At 48.0% G+C, this 18,404-nt stretch overlaps 1 protein-coding gene across 1 annotated transcript in view; it reads left to right on the forward strand.

The window, feature by feature from the left end:
• Positions 1–3,344, forward strand: part of CORO2B (coronin 2B) — a 136,936-nt gene extending 133,592 nt beyond the window's left edge. Inside the window, exon 12 of the mRNA XM_058541941.1 lies at positions 1,365–3,344. Within this exon, the coding sequence (XP_058397924.1) occupies positions 1,365–1,496 (132 nt within the window). The 3' untranslated portion in view covers positions 1,497–3,344. The remainder of the gene's footprint in view (positions 1–1,364) is intronic.
• The last annotated feature ends 15,060 nt before the right edge of the window (positions 3,345–18,404 follow it).

Genomic DNA, 18,404 nt, shown 5'->3' on the forward strand with positions numbered 1-18,404 from the left:
CAAACTGCGTATCATCCCTCTGAACAGATGTAACCAGGACTGGTTTGTTGGTTAATTTTTTTTTTAAAGTCAGTTAAAGTAAAGAATCATAAAAATGATATATATATATATATTCTTTAAACCATTTTTTTCATTTAAAACAAAAACATAAAGATTCCTCCAACATATTTTGATGCAGGATCAAGATGTTTTCTTTGAGGCCTCCCCTGGTTGGGATCAGCTGTCTTTTTCACGTAAATCACACTTTAACTCTAATTTCCGATTTTAGTTGCTTTTAGGTGGAATAAGAACTTAAAGTCAACCTGAAAACAAAGCCCTAGTTTTTTCAAAGTTTTCCCTATTTTTTTTGACAAGTTTATTGAGGTCTGATTTACCTATGGTAAAATTCATTCTTTGTAGCGTACAGTTCCGTCAGTTTTAACAAGCGCATACAGCTGTGTAACCACTATCACACAATCAAGATATGGAATATTCCCCAATCTGTTATGGTAATATCATCCACACCTAATTCAGCAGCAACTTTTTTAGCATTGCCTCTATGAAGATTTTCTAATGCATTCAACTTAGTTTTTATAGAAACAGCAACTCTCTTTTTGTATTCATATTTCGTCAGTTTATGTCAGATTTAATTAAATTATGCAATTGCAAGAACAAATGCAACTCACACCAGGAAGTTTGAGGACAAACACCACTGTTTGTTGGTGACATTGAACTCAAGTGTGTGGAGTCCTCAGGTGACCGGCTGCCTTCCAGGACTCAGTGTTTTGTGGGTGTCTGTTGGTCTGTTTTACGGAAGAAATGGAGAGACTGGTCAATCCCGAGAGTCCTCTGCGTGAAGGTCTGTCAAGATACCTGTGCTTCGCCCTTGCGCACCTCAGCAAATGAATCACTGCCCCGTGCAAACTTTGGTGTTCCTATGATAGTCACCTGTCAGCAGGAAAAACACTAGGTTTCATTCTGTACCCTAGGCCTCCTTAAGAAGAGACAGATGTAAAACATTTTAGAAAGGTTTCCATCCAGAATGGTAAATAAATTTGTTAGATTTGGACCCCTAAAAAGGTAAGCTTGGGATGTCTGGAAAACTGGCCTCTGTGGACTCACCCTTCCGCGGTGACCCTGAGCCAGGTCTGCATAGGCCACAGCTTTCTCTTTTCCTACCTCACAGAGGAAAGTAGGAGCTGCGAGCTGGGTCTGGAGAAGGGAGAGCTGCAGTGACATGAGTCACCTGGGATGCTGAAGTGGGGGAGCAGTGGAAGGCCTGGGGGGAGAAGGGCGGGGCAGGGGTCTGGATACCCACCCGAGAAGTCACTTCTCACCTGCTCTCTCCCTGGCCCTCCGTGGCCCCCTCTCTTCGTCCACCCCAGCTCCTCCGAATGTTCTTCCGGCAGCAGGATGAGATTCGGCGGTTGAAAGAGGAGCTGGTGCAGAAGGATATCCGCATTCGGCAGCTACAGCTGGAACTGAAAAACTTGCGCAACAGCCCCAAGAACTGTTAGCTCCCCGGGTGGGCTGCTTTCTAAGCCGATCTCTCCGTTGTTTCTACTCGTCCCTTAACTTTCCCTTATCCGGTGATCCCAGAGACAGAGCCAGGACTGGAGCTGGGGGAGAGCCTGAGGACTCCCACCTGCCACCTCAAGAACTGGAAGCTGACCTTTGACCTCTTGACCTCATGCTAATAAAAGTCCCCAGCCTCTCCCGGAGACCCACCGCTGCCAGCCCCTTTCCCTGCCACCCCAGGAGCCTTGGCTTCCTCTCGGCCAGGCAAAGACCACGGACTCTCTGAGGGGTGCCGTCAATGGACCAGGGAGCGCAGCGGGAAGCCAGCATCCCAGTAGACTTAGAACTTGAACTTCCCCCCGCAAAGGGGGCTGCCAGGACTTCTCAGCACTCCCTGCTGTGGCTCACAGCATCCCTGATGGACCATATCGCCGGACTGCGCGTGTCAGCTCTTCCTCCACTTCCCCCACCTCCCTCTATTCCCTCAAAGCCCCAGAAGCCCAATTCTCCTGACAAGGGTTGCAAGCAGCCCAGCTCCTTTCTGTCTCTTGCCCTCTCTTTCTTGTCTTCAGGGAATTAAGAGGATTGCTCGCCAAGGCCATAATGACCCTTTGCCTTCCCATGATTCTCTTCAAAGCTCTTGCAACACCCTTTTCCCATTTAATTTGTGAGGCAGGCAGGGTAGGGAATAGTGTCCCCATTTTACAGTTGACGGAACTGAGGGTTGCAATGGGGAAGTGACCTACTAAGTCACCCAGCAGGTCAACAGTGGACCCAGGCCCAGGACCTAGGGTGTCCAGACCCTGTGGCCAGGGCCCTTCCCACTGCATCAAGATGCCAATCCCATGGGGGTTTCACCGGTGCCCAAGTCTCTGTGAAGAATGAAAACTGGAAACCACTTCTACCGTCTGCCCAACACCAGTAGTGCCAATGTGTCACACTGCCCAATTGAGGCCCCTCACACTCAGTGCCCCTCCTGACCCCCACCCTCTGCTCTTACTCCCTGGGGGACTCCCTCTGAGATGAGGCCTCTTCCTCCTGGAGGCTGAGGCTGAGAAGGGGGGAGCTCGGCCCGGGGAAGGCAGAGCAGGGGTCCGATTGCTTCGAGAGATGCTCCACGTGTGTCTCTCGCCACTGCGATCTCAGCCACTTTCAGCCTTACACTTGTAGAATGACCACAGCCCCTCACGTCATATAGCACTTTAAAGTTTACACAGTTCTTTGACACATAAGATCTCATTGCGCCTCACATCTGCTCCAGGAGGTAGGGTTCATTCTTTCCATTTTACAGATGAGGAAACCGAGAAGTGGCCCGAGGTCACAGGACTCTGAAACGCCACATTTCATTTGGTCTTCTACACATTTTCTTTTTTTCCTCCTTCTTTTCTCCCTTCATTTCCCACTATCCACAGAGTCCATAAACACTGTTCTTCTCAGAAGAGTCACGGTTTGGGGGTGAGATCTGGCCTGGGGATCAAGAAATGGGTGTCCACTCTTCTCTCTCATTAGCTAGGATCTACTACACGCATTATACTCCACACCTGCTCTTCCCATGGCCGCCCTGCAGAACATCCATCCAGATGGGTGACCGGGGCACCCACAGCCCCTCCAGGTGACCTGGGCAGGGAAAGCCCCCCCCAACCCCTCGGGCTTTTCCTCCAAGAACCTTACACCTCTCAGCCAGCTAAAGCAGGGTCTCCTCACCTCCCACTCCTGCGGCCAGACAGTGTCAGCTCTCATCTCCTCCTCCCCACACTTCTTGAGCTTTTTTTTCTTCCCCATTGACCTTTGTGGTCTTCTGTGATTATTTATGCTGCCTCCCAAGGATAGAATTGAAATAAAATGTTTTCAACTTATCAAAGCTGGGCGTGGCCATCTCCTTTCACCGTGGGTGGTTCCTGCTCTTGGTCACCTCCCCAGCCGCGGCTCCTTTGCCTTTCGGGAACAACACCCCACGTCTGTATCTACAGATACAATTTCACACTTTCATTCATCTACAGTGAGGCTTCTGAACCTCAGCACTATTGACATTTGGGGCCAGATAATTCTTTGCTGTGAGGGCTGTCCTGTGCACTGTAAGATGTTTAGCAGCATCCCTGCCCTCCACAATCAGATGCCATAGCAACCCGACCCAGTTGTGTTGAACAAAAATGTCTCTAGATATCACCCAACGTCCCCTGGGGTGTCAAAATCACCCACAGTTGAGAACCACTGTTCTACAGTTATTCACTAGCCATCTGCTCTGTGCCCAGCCCTGTGTTGGGGTCTGGGGAACACCAACGTTTTACATTGGAATGATGCTTTGCTGTTTACAAAGCACTATTCCATATCTTTGACTTTTTATCTTCACAGCAGCTCTAGGTGTTATGTTCTAATGTTATCCCTATTTTTAAGAAGAGTAGTCAGGTCTAGAGCGGTGACATGCTTAAGGTCACTCAGCTGATATAGTGAGGGAGACACACAGGGACATGGATCTTCTGAGCTCAGAGCCAGAGAAGGTACATGCTCACAGTCCTCAGCCAGGCTCAGAGCTGGGCAGAGTCTGTTCTGGGAGGAGGGCTGGGGCCCATCATGAGACAAGGGATGTTGGGCAGGGACTTCCAGGCCACCAGCGCACCCTCGCACTCTCACCAGGCCAGGGTTGTCATGGAGCAGAGTTGTCAGGCTGCGAGGTGGACTGGCACGGAGCAGTGTGGATGCCACAGGAAACTTGGAAGAGCCAGAGTAGAGCGATGAAGGCCCTAGACAAGAGGGCTGGAGAGGAAATGATAAAGGACTGGAGAGGAGCAGTGGGCAGGACGCCAGAGACCGGGAGTGGGGGGTCCAGGCCGAGCTCTGCCGCTGACTGGTTGTGTGACATCGAGTAATTGACGTCTCCTCTCTGGGCGTCATTTTCTCCATCTATAAAAATGGACACAGGACAATTTCTAGGGCCCCTTCCTGGTCTAACATCTTAAGTTTCCATTATACCAGCAGCTGGGAGAATGGGATGATTCCCCAAGACCCCCCATTGTCTAGCCTGAGTGGTGCAACAGGAAGTACACCAGGAGAAGGGAAGCAGCAGGACGGCTTCCTGCAAGGCTTGGGTGCAGAAAAGCACTTTTGCTAAACATGAATTTGAACAAAGACAGCCCTGGAGTTTCTGCCCTAGATCAGTTGACAAAGTCCCAGGCTTGAAAGAAATGCTAAGGTCGTTGAGAGTCCGGCCTCCCTAAGCTCCTCCTCCTGGGATGCTGAGGAAGATGGAGCTGGCTGCCCGGCGGAGGCCTCCCCCGCCTGGCCCGGGGGAGCAGGTGAATGGACAAGGTGATCTGTCTCCGGTGTGCCTCTCGGCCACCAAATCCTCAATTCTGAGCCCAACTGGGCAGCTCTTTAATCATTACTTATTAGGGCAAATTGTCCAAGGTCAGTCGAACTTGATTTCCCCCCAAGAAGCCCATTTTTCCAACTGCATTTGTTGAATTCCTCATCCTTGTTAGCTGTCCACGTGCCCTCTAGTTCTTTGTCTTCTAGGATATACTCTGCTGCCGCTTACGGCCCAGCCCATCACACTGCTTTGACTATTGTGAGGACGGAGGAGAGCAAGCCCCCTCCTGGCTCTTTGTTTTTTGTGCTTTTTTTGTGAGGAAGACCAGCCCTGAGCTAACATCCATGCCAATCCTCCTCTTTTTGCTGAGGAAGACTGGCCCTGGGCTAACGTCCGTGCCCATCTTCCTCCACTTTATATGGGACGCCGCCACAGCATGGCTTGATAAGCGGTGCGTGGGTGCGCGCCCGGGATCCAAACCTGCGAGCCCTGGGCCGCCGCAGCGGAGCGCGCGCACTTAACCGCTTGCGCCACTGAGCCGCGCCCAGCGCCCCGCCCCTCCGGCTCTTTGAACCCGTTCCGACTGCCACCAGGTGCTTGCTCCCCTCTTTTCTCCAGGTGAGGACACCTTAGGCTAATCTCCAGACCCTTGTCTTCTGTGGAGAGGTCCCTCCTGGGTGTGCCTAGAACTCCCTGTCCCACCCTCAACACCAACTTGGATTTCAACTCTAACACACACTTGAGTAGCTGGATCTACTCAGTACTGGGCATTGAGAACCCAGATATGGGGAAGAAACAGGCCTGCCCTTGAGGGGCTCCGGCCAGTGGTCAATCTATGGGCATCATGTCACCCAGCAGGACGCGGAGCCCCTGGCAGCTGGAATGAGCTTCACCCTCTGCTGGGTGCCGTTGTTTTGGGATTCACTGACTCCTGGGTTCTCTTCCAGACAGCCTCCTGAGCTCCCAAGATGGGTTTGGGCATTTTTAGACTCTCTCCTGGTGCCGGGCAAACATCCCAGACTACCAGTGGACCGTGCAGAACGTGGCTGCTTCTTCACTGTGGGAAATGACTTCATATTGAAAACACCCCCACCGCAGCCCCCCCGCCAGCCTTCCTGCTTGGAAGGGCTGCCTGGAGCAGGAGCAAACATTTACCTCGACCACAGGAAGCATTACCAGATCCCTCTCCTCCCCCAGACGGCCAGCCCAGGGACTGCTGGCCTGTGGAGCAGGGAGGGGAAGAGAGCCCTGTCTGGGATGTTGGCAGAAGCTCCTTGTTCTCTCTGCATGTGTGTTTCTATTTGGAAACAACCTGCAGCCTGTCTTCCCTTGGAATTTTAATTCAGTAACAAACACAAGTGGGTCAGCCTTACTTAGAGAAGGTGAGCATCTACAGAGTACTGTCTTAGGAGTTCTAGGAAGCTCCTGTCCCAGAGCCCCTCCCTCATACCTGCCTGTCACACTGCCTGGAATCCCCGCATTAGCACACAGTCCCTTTGAGTTAAGCAGTGCCCTTGTCAGAGCCCTCTTCATATACAAATCCCCAGGGACTGGGATGCTACTGTGAATGTGGTTAACAGACTGGGAAGGAACCTGGAGACAATGAAAAAGGGCGCGTCTCCAGTGGGAGGAGGGAGGTGGGGACACTAAGGACAGAAATCTTGGATTTCAAGGTCACAGTGATCAAGGCAAGATTCAAAGGCCAGGAAGAGTTTGCTGGGAGCTTGAATTCAGCCAGCAGGTGGCAGATTACTGTCTTCCTATCAAGTCCTTTTTTCCTGAGCTGGGTCCCTTCTGCCACCTTCCACCCCACCCTAGAATTAAGGACCCAACCAGAGGCACCAGGGCCTGGTGGCAAAGCAGGCACACAAAGTAGCCAGGATCTGAAATGCCCCAAGTATTGGAGAAGGGAGGTTCAAAAGGAGGCAGCCGGACCCTCCTGCTGCCCCAGGTCAGCTGTCTCCAAGGAGCGGCCAGAGGAGGGCGCTCCCCTCACCTTCTTCCTCTGAGGCCGTCTGCCCTGAAGCGCTGGAGAGAGGCCGGGATCTGGGCTCCTGTCCTAGCCCAGCCCCTGACCTGCTCCGTGACCGTGAGCAGCTTCCCCGCAGGGACAATGACAGAGAGGGGCCCTTTCTGCCTGGAGAGTCTGCAATTCGACGAGGCTTGGGGCTGAGGAGGCGGCAGAAAGAAGAGCGGGGAATGTGAAGAGGAGGGAAAAAAGGAAGGGGAGGGAGGAGCAGGGGTCCAGGCCAGATCCCTGCAGCCGGGTGGTCACAGCCCAGCCCGGCCCCGGGGCTCCCCAGCTCCAGCCGCGCAGTCTCCAGGAAGTGACTGATGAGAGAAACAGGAGCAGCATCCCAAGCACGGATACAGGCCGGGGCAGAGGAAGAGGGGTCGCGGCCAGACTGAGGAAGCCCGGAATTCTTGCCCCGGGAGGCTGGACTCCACTCACGGAGACTGGGAGCCAAGGCAGGGCTTGAAGCAGGAATGGACCCCCTCCCTCTGGCTGCTGCGAGAGGAAAGGATTCGAGGGCAGCACTGAAGCAGGGAGCCAGGTCGGGGCTGGTGGGCTAGTGGGCCGGGGCGGGGGTGGGGGTTGGGGGGGCGTGGCTGCCGCACTGGTCAGGGCAGACTTGAGAATGGACATCTCTGGTCAGGAGGGTGGGGGGTGGGCGCAGCAGGGGGAGAACGGGTTGGGGGTGGGAAATGGGGCAGGGAAGAGGCAGAGGGAGGGGTCATGTTAGGAGACCTCCCAGGAATGGAGGCAGAGTTGGGATGGGAGATGAGCCACCCCTGCCATCAGATGGGGCACTGCACAGAGGTAGGCAGCCGGTTTTATGTCTCTCATAAACCAGCACCATCCCCAAAAGCACCCGAGGACGGTGCTGGCTGCACCCTGCTTCACAGGTGTCATTTTGACTAGCTGACAGAGGGAGGGCCTTTCATAGAAAACTTGTTGGGTTCTTTATCACTGAAAGACCTGGCTGCCCCTTGGGGCTGCTTGGCACTGTTAAGTGAAAGCCCCCACCCACCCTAGAGTCTCTCAACCTAACTTGCCCCCCACCAGACAGACACGGGATGCCTGAAATTCACACATCGTCCATCCTTCCACTAAGTCATTTGTAATGATAATGAAAATAGGTCATTTTTCTCTCTCTCTTTGCCTACTGGGAGGTTTGAAACAGTTTTCATTCAAAAACTATGTTAGCAAATATTTATCAAGTGCCTTTTCTGCGTCAAGTATTATCCTCGGTGCTGGGACTAAAGAAGTGAGCAAGACGTGGTTCTTGCTCTCAAAGAGGTTCCAGTCTAACGTATAATTAAAATTCAGATGCAGCGCAGAGAAAAGTGTCTGGAAGAACTAAGATGATTAACAGTGATTATCTCAGGGTGATGGAAAATGGATTCGTTCTATTCTTTTTGAATATCTGCATTTTTCTACAATAAATATATTTTTTCCAATAAGAGAGGAAGGTATTTTTTAACTTTAAAGATATTTTAGGGGCCGGCCCGGTGGGGTAGTGCTTGTGCACTACCCTACTAGTTCATGTGCTCTGCTTCAGCAGCCCTGGATTCACAGGTTTGGATGCCCGATGCGGACTACGCACTGCTTATCAAGCCATGCTGTGGTGGCGTCCCATATAAAGTAGAGGAAGATGGGCACGGATGTTAGCCCAGGGCCAACCTTCCTCAGAAAAACGAGGATGATTAGGAACAGATGTTTGTTCAGGGCTAATCTTCCTCACACACACACGCACACACACACACACACACACACAAAGATATTTTAAACACATGTAAAAGCTAAGGATTTCCCACCAACTGTGTCCCTTGGGATGAAACTTCAGGCTTGTTCCATTCAGTTCACCAGGTATGGGTACTGGGGCTTTTCCTCCCACATCACCACTGTCCCTCTGGACCAGAAGAGGAGATTGCCCACATGAGTAGTTGGATGGTGTGAGCAGACTTGGATCTGGCCAGGTGTCACTTCTGTTGGACACTTGACAGGTGGGTCCTGACAGGAAGACCCCAGCTCCTTGCCACTGAGATGTACAGCTCACATGGACCCCAGCACAGGCAAAGGTGGCACCAGATGCTCATGGGTCCTTGGCTCAGCCTTGCCTGGATCCTCTTGATGCTGACTTGGCCTTCCCTGATCCCTCTGGGTCTGTCCACCCACTGACCTCCTCCCATTCCACCCCAGGTGGCCCCAACCCCTAATCTTGCCTGGGTACACTGGCTCTTCACCCATCCTCCCATTAGCTACTGTTTGTGGCATAAACCTTATGACCTGCTTCCTCTGGCATGGAGCCCTTTCTCCTCTTCAAATCAAAACTCTTGGCTTTCAAAGCTATTTATTTTCTCAGCTATGAAATTTTGAAAATCTGTTTGGAAACTCAAAAGCTGACTATTGACAATTTATTGGTTTGTTTATTTATGCCTTCCTGCTTTCAGAGTCCTGATCCTCCCTCAGACAATGAATACCTCTGGCTGGGGTAGGGAGAAGGGACTACAAGATCTACAACTGGTATTCTTTCCAAAATCCACCCTCTCCACCAACCCTCTCCCAACAGGTGCTCACCCCCGCGCACGCTGTCACACACACACAACCGGATCATCAAAATGGCCAGAGAGATTTTGTGTGTGTGTGTGTGTGTGTGTGTGTGTGGAAGATCAGCCCTGAGCTAACATCCATGCCAATCCTCTTCTTTGCTGAGGAAGACCGGCCCTGAGCTAACATCTATTGCCAATCCTCCTCCTTTTTTTTTTCCCCTTTTTCTCCCCAAAGCCCCAGTAGATAGTTGTATGTCATAGTTGAACATCCTTCTATTTGCTCTATGTGGGACGCTGCCTCAGCATGGCCGGACAAGTGGTGCGTCGGTGCGCGCCTGGGATCCGAACCCCAGGCCTCCAGTAGCGGAGTGCGCGCACTTAACTGCCAAGCCACGGGGCCGGCCCCTGGCCAGAGAGATTAAGACCATATAGAATGGGAGAAATTTAATTAATGATATGGACCTGGAGAATAGTGTTCTTTTGCTAATTTTCAATTAATATCTGCTGGACAATGACACTACGTTAGCTGCCAGTGATATAAAACCAATTGACATACACAAGTCGCTGGCCTTGGGTTTATTGAGGGATGCAGAAGTGTGAATCAGTAATTACAATTCAGTGTAATAAGTACTATATCAGAGCTGTATATAAAAACAATCAAAATACAGAAGACAGAAGAAGACCTCATGGTGAGAGATAATCTGAGTTCTATTTTTTTTTATTTATTGATATTTGATTGACATATAACATTGTGTAAGTTTAAGGTGTACAACATTGTTGATTTGATACGTTTGTATATTGCAACATGATTACCACTGTAGCGTTAGCTAACATCTCTATCATGGCACATAATTACCACTTCTTTTTTGTGGTAAGAACATTTAAGTTCTAGTCTCTTAGCAACTTTCAAGTATATAATACAGTATTGTTAACTATAGTCAGCATGTTGTACATTAGATCCCCAGAACTTATTCATCTTCTAACTGCAAGTTTTTACCCTTTGACCAACATCTCCCCGTTTCCCCCACCTGCCCAGCCCCTGGTAATCACCATTCTACTCTTGGCTTTTTTAGATTCCACATATAAGTGAGACCATACAGTATTTGTCTTTCTCTGTCTGGCTTATCTCACTAAGCATAATGCCCTCAAGGTCTACCCTTGTTGTCACAAATGGCAGGATTTCCTTCTTTCTAGTAATCTGAGTTCTTGAAGTGAAAGCAGTTTTCCACCAGAGAAGAGAGAGAGGCATTCCAGTCAGGGAACAGCATGTGCAAAGTCAAGGGCAAGAAACAGCTGGCATTTGGGGGGATCACAAAGGGCCTTGAGTTGCTGAAGCTGAGGAGAAGGCTGGCGAGTGGACAGTCTGCAAAGGACTTTATACTCAGGCTATTCATTTGAAGCGCACTTTTATGCTTTCCATTATGGAAAGCCTCAGGAGGTTATAAGCCTGTGAACGATCAGATGAAATTTGTGTTTGAGAAAAGTCAATAGGGATAGTGGAAAAGAGAGAGAGACTAAGGGCTGGAGGCTGGTGAGGAGCTTCTTGGAGAACCCAGGTGAGAAATGAAGGGAACTGAACTCAGAATCAGGAGCAGTTGGGGGGGGGGGCGTAGGGAGGGAGGGGAAGTGGGCCGCAATATATAATAAAATATCACACTCTAAGTTGCAGAGAGATTAATGGAATAATTATTCTTAGCAGGTCATGAAATCAATTTAATGGGTCGGCAACCAGCATTTTTTCTTAGAATAGAATAGAATTAAGTAGAATAGAAAAGAAATAGTATGCATATCACACAATAAGGGTAAATATCTGCATGAAACTTTGTTCAGTAGTATACATGTGTGTATTGCTCTGTGTGTGTGAGAGAGAGAGGGAGAGAGAGAAAGAGAGAGGGAGACGGTAGTGTGGTGTGTGTACTGAGATGCAAGGTAAAATATGTGTTGTTCACTGTGGGTCACAACCAAGTTGAAAAGCCACTGATCTAGAATGAACTAATGGTGCAAAGCAGAAAGTAATTGCCAATGGGATTCCCAGGAGAGACAGTTTCAATCCACATGTGGCTGTCCAGGACAGCTTCCCAGAGGATGTTCAGGAGTGGGAAGTGGGCCTTGAAGGAGATGGTGTATGGATGAGGAGAGAGGAGAAGGAAAACTGTCCGTGGCAAAGAGAAGGCCTTGAGAGATGAGTCCTAAGCAGTCCTGTGGGATTCCTCCCTGGCCTTAGCTGTTCCTAACAGCCTCAAGATGGTTATCTTGGGGGGATAACATTTCAGTTTCAACACAGAAAAGCATCTGCTGACAGCTTATCTTTTCCTCCAGCACTTATGTAAAACCTGTCTGCCAAATTACTCATGTCTCTTTTGACCTTCTACACAGGGGCAACAAGTTCATTCTTAAAACAGCTCACTTGATGAACAAACAAGGGACAATTTCCATTTTCATGAGAACTCTCAAGGGAAAGAGAATTGAATGAGCTGAGATCTGGGTTCAAGTTCTAGCTCATAAGCTCATTCATCCAGTCGCTGACCATTTCTAAACCCTATTTTTGCCCATCACAAAATGGGCTAAACAGAACTACCCAGCCTTTCTCCCAAACTGGTGAACATCAAATCAAATGACACAATGGGTGCAAACCTAAATTACCAGGAGTGCGGACCAGTTACTTTTCCCCTTGGCCAGAAGGCCCAACTAATATCAGATCTCCCAAAGAAGAAACACGATTTGGCAACCTTGTCACTGTCATAGCGGATAAGACAAGTTATTATTTTATCAGCAGACACCAGAATTCCTTTTAGGAAAGGAAGTGTCTTTGTTTAGGAAAATACTTTGATAGCCCCCTTGGGGTAGCAGGTGAGGCCCTGAGGATGTGGGTGGGGAGGGAAAAAACAAAGCTAGCTAAATAACTTAGCCTAATAAGTGACCAAGAATTTGGGGATCAGGAAGAACAGAGGAAAAAGGAAAACTAGGCAATATGGTCATGAAGCCAGGTACCTGAAGGTTACTGTAAATATTCAATAAGAACATGATTACCTTTCAACCTTGTTCCCAGCAAAGACACAGATGAAAAGAAGTTATCTTGTTAATTTGCTGTTTTCTCATTTAACCTGAGGGGTGACTCAAGGGTCACAAGGATTTATAAGCTTGTTTTGCAGAAGAAAAAGAATGCCTTTAAGGAAGTTACGATCAACAGATAACCAGCCCCCAGCTCTCATTGATACCCAGAAGTTTGATTGCCCTAGAGCTTATCTGGAGTGAAAGAAACATGGATTCCCCCTTTGTTTCTCTGAAACTCCTCCTCCCAAGCCCCTTAGCTCTATAAAGACCCGCTGCTTTCTTCTTTTGTTAAGGCAGATTTGAGAGAACCTATCCTCCCACCGTCTTGTTTTGCCACTTCAAATAAACTTTTCTCCATCTCCAAGCACGGTGTCTCAGTGATTGGCTTATTGCACATCTGGCACAACTTGAGATTAAAAGGTTTGTTATTAGTCAGAGACTAAAGCCCTAGGTGGTGGGAAATTGGGGAAGCTTTTTAAGAACAGAGAGATCTCTAGACTGCAATTCTGCAATCCAACCTTCTCTCCAATGTAATCCATTCTCAAAGCCTCCAATAAATGTCTATTACACAAAGCTACCTTGTGGAGCAGGGTTAGTGGGCATCAAAGAGAAGGGGCTGGGTTCAACTTTTGGGGCAATTCTGAGATAGAGATCAAGGTGTGGCCACAAGACAGTAAAGAAGAAAATTCAGAGCCAGAGATGACAAATTCCTGAAAAACAAATCCAGGGAATTCACAGATATCTTGGAGAAGGCATGGGTTTCCCTAGCTTGTGAGATGGGATTTAAACCAATCACTTATAGAGTTGAGGTGTTAGGATTAACCCAGTAGATATTTGAAACCATCAGCTATCCAATTCTTGTCGATTATCACAATAAACATTTTTCCAGGCTTCTCTCGGGCTGAAGTCAATATTATTTGGCTATTGTTGGTTGAACTTCAGTCATAATTTAAGAATCAACCAAACAAGAGAGAGTACATCAGCTTTTTTCTTCTCTTTTCTGACTGCATCCTGACCAATATACTCTTTGGGCAGTGCTAATCTAATGCAGATAGGTAATTCCTTTATGATAATAATCTATTGCATCTGCACGCTATTTAAAGCTTCTTCACCATTTTATCTCATTGAATACTGGGTCTTCAAAATAACCCTATGAAGCAGGAAAGACATGGGTTATCAAATCCATGTTAACAATGAGGGCCAAAGGATCAAAATATTAAATTCGGATTAGGTATGCGAGATAATCTCAGATCTTAAGGAATCTTGGAGAGACAAGATATAAATGCATGAAAAGTCAAATAACACCATTAAAGGAGTAGGAATAAATAAATAAAAATAAATGTTTTGAAGAAGAACACAAGTAATTGTTGGACTAAGGATAGAGATCACAATGCATTCAAAATCAAAGTCCAGCCAGCTCAACCTATTCATGATATCACCCACTTCTTTCCATCTTCATGACCTCTCAAGGCCATCATTGTCTCCACCAGGATTAACGCAATAGCTTCCTTACCAGTCTCTCTGACTCCAGGCTTGTCCCTCTAATCAGTTCTCCAAAAATAGTGATCTTTATAACGTGCAAATCTCATCCCTGTCACTCCCCTACTTAAACTGTTAGTGGCTCCCCACTGCCCTAATCTAAAGTAGAACTTCTTTAACCTCATCTACAAGTCTTTCTTGATCTGGTCCTCTTATCTGTCTGGCCTCATGTCTTGCCATTTGCTGCCTGAAACTCTCTGCTCCTTATAGACTGCTGTATAATAAAATAAATATTTGGTCTCTGTCCCTTTTCCTGGCACAGAGCTCCTAAAGTTCTTGGGATTTCCTGAGTGATAGGAGTGTCTTTTGTTATTCATAAGGAGTCCCTTTCTAACACATCTGAGTTTATGCTAATGAGGTGACTTAGGGCAGGGCCCCTAGATAGCCTCAGGATGGAGCTGGTCACCAGAGATACCAATTGATTAGAGGGTGAGAACTTCCAGCCCCACCCACTGACCTCCTGGGAGTTGGGGAGGGGAGGCTGGAGGTTGAGGTCTATGAAAACTCTTGAACAAGATCCCGAGAGCTTCGGAGTTGGTCACATCCATGTGCTGAGATGGTGGTGCAACCCAACTGCATGGAGACAGAAGTTCCTCTGCTCAGGACCCTTCCCAACCTCTCCATATGTACCCCTTCATCTGGCTGTTCATTTGTATCCTTTATAATACACTGGTAAATGCAAGTAAAGTGCCTTCCTGAGTTCTGTGAGCTGTTATAGCAAATTATCGAATCCAAGGAGGGGGTTATGGAAGCCGCCAATTTATAGCCAGTCGGTCAGAAGTATGGGTGGCCTGAGACTTGCAACTGGCTCTGAGGTGGGGGCAGTCTTGTGGGACCAAGCCCTTAAGCTGTGGGGTCTGTGCTAACTCTAGTTAGTTAGTTTCAGAATTGAATTATTGAAAACCCAACTGGTGTTGGAGAATTGGCTGGTGTCAGAAAATATCTCAAATGGATACGTTTTGTTTTCCTGATTTCCTGAGCTGTTTTTCAAGACACTGTCTTGCCTCCTGGCCTTTGTACACCATATCCCTTCTGCTTGCATCACTCCTGCCCCGTCTCCTGGTCTGGCTAATTTCATCTTATCCTTCAGGTCTCAACTTCAATGCCACCTCCCAAGAGGTCCTTCCCATCACTAGAATAGGTTAGAACCTACACCCTACTACTCATCCTTGACTTCCCTGTCTTAACACTCATCACTCTTCACAGTTGTTAGTTGCATAATTGTTTTCTCCAAGACAGATGGACCATGTCTGTCCTGCTCCCCATCATATCCAGCATCTGGTATAGTGCCCAGTGTGTCATAGATACTGAATAAGTGTATTGAGTTCAGAATAAATGAATGAAGGTTGTTCCTTTTTTCTTTCAGAAGAAAAAAGAGATCAGTATAGATTGGCTAGTCAGGAAAGAGGTAGGCTAGGACTTGAATGATGAGTGGAGAAGCTTCCACAGTCCACCAATACATCAGTGACAAACCATGGCTCCTTACCTCCCACCCAGGAAACAGCTACAGTATGGAGGAAACAGCGTTGAACTACGAGACAGAAGAGCAGGCTCTAGTCCTGCCTCTGTGCATCACTGCATGACTTTGAGTGTGTCATTTAACCTCTCTGAGCCTGAGTTTCCTCACCTATACAATGGGGCCTCTATAACCTACCTAGAGGGGTTTCTGTGAGGTTTGGTGAGGTCCTGAAGTCTTAGCACAAAGGAGACCTGACCAAATGCCTGTGGACTTGTTTTCAGCCACATAGCCTCCCCTTCCAAGGTTTCCCAAAGCTCTGGCTGAAAGCTAGCCTGAGAAAAGCCTGCATCTCTCTAAACCCAACTCCCCGGTCCTAAGCAAACCCACTCTGCCCAGTCTGATCACCAACAAGAGTTGGGCCATCTGGTCCATCCACCCAGGCAACAGCAGACAGTACCCAGAGCCTTCTTCACATCAACCTCTGACGAGTACCACCAGCCAAAGCCACTGACTTGAAGGCATTTACCGCCCACAAGGAGGCAATGTCTCTTTCCCTATCAATTTTTGAGTAAAGAATATTTTAAAAATTGAATCCTCAGGAATTTGAACTCTTCTCTTTAATCCTCTATATTAGACAGTGGGACCCCCCAAGTCCCTGCAGTAACAGAATTTATTAGGCACTCACACTGTCAGGGCTGTGCAGTACCCTCACTCCTCAAGGAGATTCCAAACTAGTTGGGGGGTGTGGTAGGTCAAATCCTGGCCTCCCCAAAGATGTCCATGCACTTATCCCTGAAACCTGTGAATATGTTCTGTTACATGACAGAAGGGACTTTGTAGTTGTAATTAAGGCTTTGGCTCTTAAGATGATAGGGAGATATCCTGCATTGCCTGGGTGGGATGCATCTAATTACATGAGCCCTTAAAAGTAGAGGACTTTCTCTAGCTAGAGTCAGAGAGAGGAGGAAGAAGAGAAAGCCAGAGAGACTCAAAGCATAAGAGGGCAACTGACTATTGCTGGAGGGGTGGAGGGGGCACATGGAAAGCATGGGAAGGATTGAGGGCAGCATCTAGGAGCAAAGACCAGCCCCAGACTGACAGCAAGGAAACAGGGACCTCAGTCCTACAACCACAAGGAACTGAATTCTGTCAACAACCTGAATGAGCCTGGAAGTGGATTCTCCCCCAGAGCCTCCAGACAAGAGCTCAGTCCTGCTGACATCTCAATTTCAGCCTTATGAAAACCGTAAGCAGAGAACTCAACCAAGCTATCTTGGACTCCTGACATACAGAACTGTGAGATAATACATGCATGTTGTTTTAAGACACTACATTTGTAGTGATTTGTTACTACAGCAACAGAGAAAGAATACAAGGAGACGGGGCTGGTGTCTTGGGGTTCCATGATCGAGAGCTTAGCCTTAAGCTGCCACAGCTATAAATTCCTATGCATCTGAGCATATCTGGAAGGGGGGGGGTCGGGGGTCAGTGGTGTCTAGACTGTAGACAGGAAGGCTGAAGGGACGAGAATCATTTTCCATGAAGGTCAGAGAGCCTCTCTCCAAAGAGAGACCCAACCCACAGTCTTGGTACAAGGGCCGAGCCCTGGAGCAGGGAGCAGAAGAGAGTCCCACCATACATGGAGGGTATTTAGAGCAGATGGGGGCACAGGATGGGAGGTCCTCCCTGTGGAACTTCTGGCCAGTGACCTTTGGCCCACAGAAGAATAAATGGGAGAAGGGAAACATACTGAGTAAGGGTCAGGTGGACTAATTGGGAAGCACATATGAGACCCCCTGGGTATTCCCTAAACTGGTTGGGAGGGATTTGAGAGGCTCTGGGATTCCTGCAATTACTTGGGTAGAGGCTGAGTCAGAAAAACATTGTTTCATTCATGTTATTTATGATGCAATTATACTCTCTGTCCCCCAAGCTGTTGTGGCCTAGAGAAACTGTGCCCAAAGCTCTATTAACCTCCAAGGGCAAAATAAGAGGCTTTAAAGAGTCAGACAGATGGAGCATGACAGAATGGGAAGGGACATGGAAAGAGGATGGCTTGAGTCAGATATAGCTGAGTGCAAACCCTTCCAAAAACTGTTTGCACAAGTTACTTTACCTTTCTGAGCTTTAGTTTCCAAACCTAAAAAATAGAGATGATAATATGACCTACATCACAAAGGGTTATGAAGAAACAATAGGCAGGTTATTGATCATCACATCACGTGAGGAAAAATAGATTCCGTGCTATACTTCTCCAGTTCAAAGACCCTCATTTTTCCCATTTTGACATCTCTGATATTGGGATGTGTCTCATAACCATATTGGCCAGGCAGCATCTTTAGGTAGTTTTATTGCCTGCACTTGCAAAATCAGTGTCAGGGGTTAGGAAGAAAATTCCAAAGATTACAGTGGAAGTGTCCATTTAAGAAATGCTGCCTCTTCAACCACCTCATGGCACAGAAGATGACCTTGTGTAGAAAAACACAGACGTTGATGATGCTGAGCCATGGTGATGCACAAGAGCCAGACTCTAAATGTGGACAAGTTTAGGGAGGTCATAACCAATTTATTTTGTTTATATTTTCTTTTTTATGTGTATACAAGAGAGATATATGATAAAAGAAAATCTGTGTCTAAATAAGTCTAAAAGAGCAGTTTCAATAAATACAAAATTAAAAAATTCTAAGTGATAGAAAAGCACCAATGAAATATGGGGATTATTTATGATGCCCCACTGCCTTCCAGGGGAACCAGGGCCTAGAGGACATTTACAGCAAATAGCAACACTGAGGAATGAGGGAAATAGGCTCAGGCCTACCCCAGAAGCCTGTTTGGTGTGGCTAGCATCTACCCAGCTACATCCCAGATCCTTCACAGCGAGTCTGAGAAGTGCAGCCTTTGGCCCACCAGAGATGGTACACTTTAGTTTTGCCCACTGAGTGTGTGTGCACACATGCAACATTCAAAAGAGAGGAGCTGGTTGAGAGATGTAAA

The sequence above is a fragment of the Diceros bicornis genome, chromosome 5 (genome assembly GCF_020826845.1).
Source record: "Diceros bicornis minor isolate mBicDic1 chromosome 5, mDicBic1.mat.cur, whole genome shotgun sequence".
Lineage (NCBI taxonomy): Eukaryota > Metazoa > Chordata > Mammalia > Perissodactyla > Rhinocerotidae > Diceros > Diceros bicornis.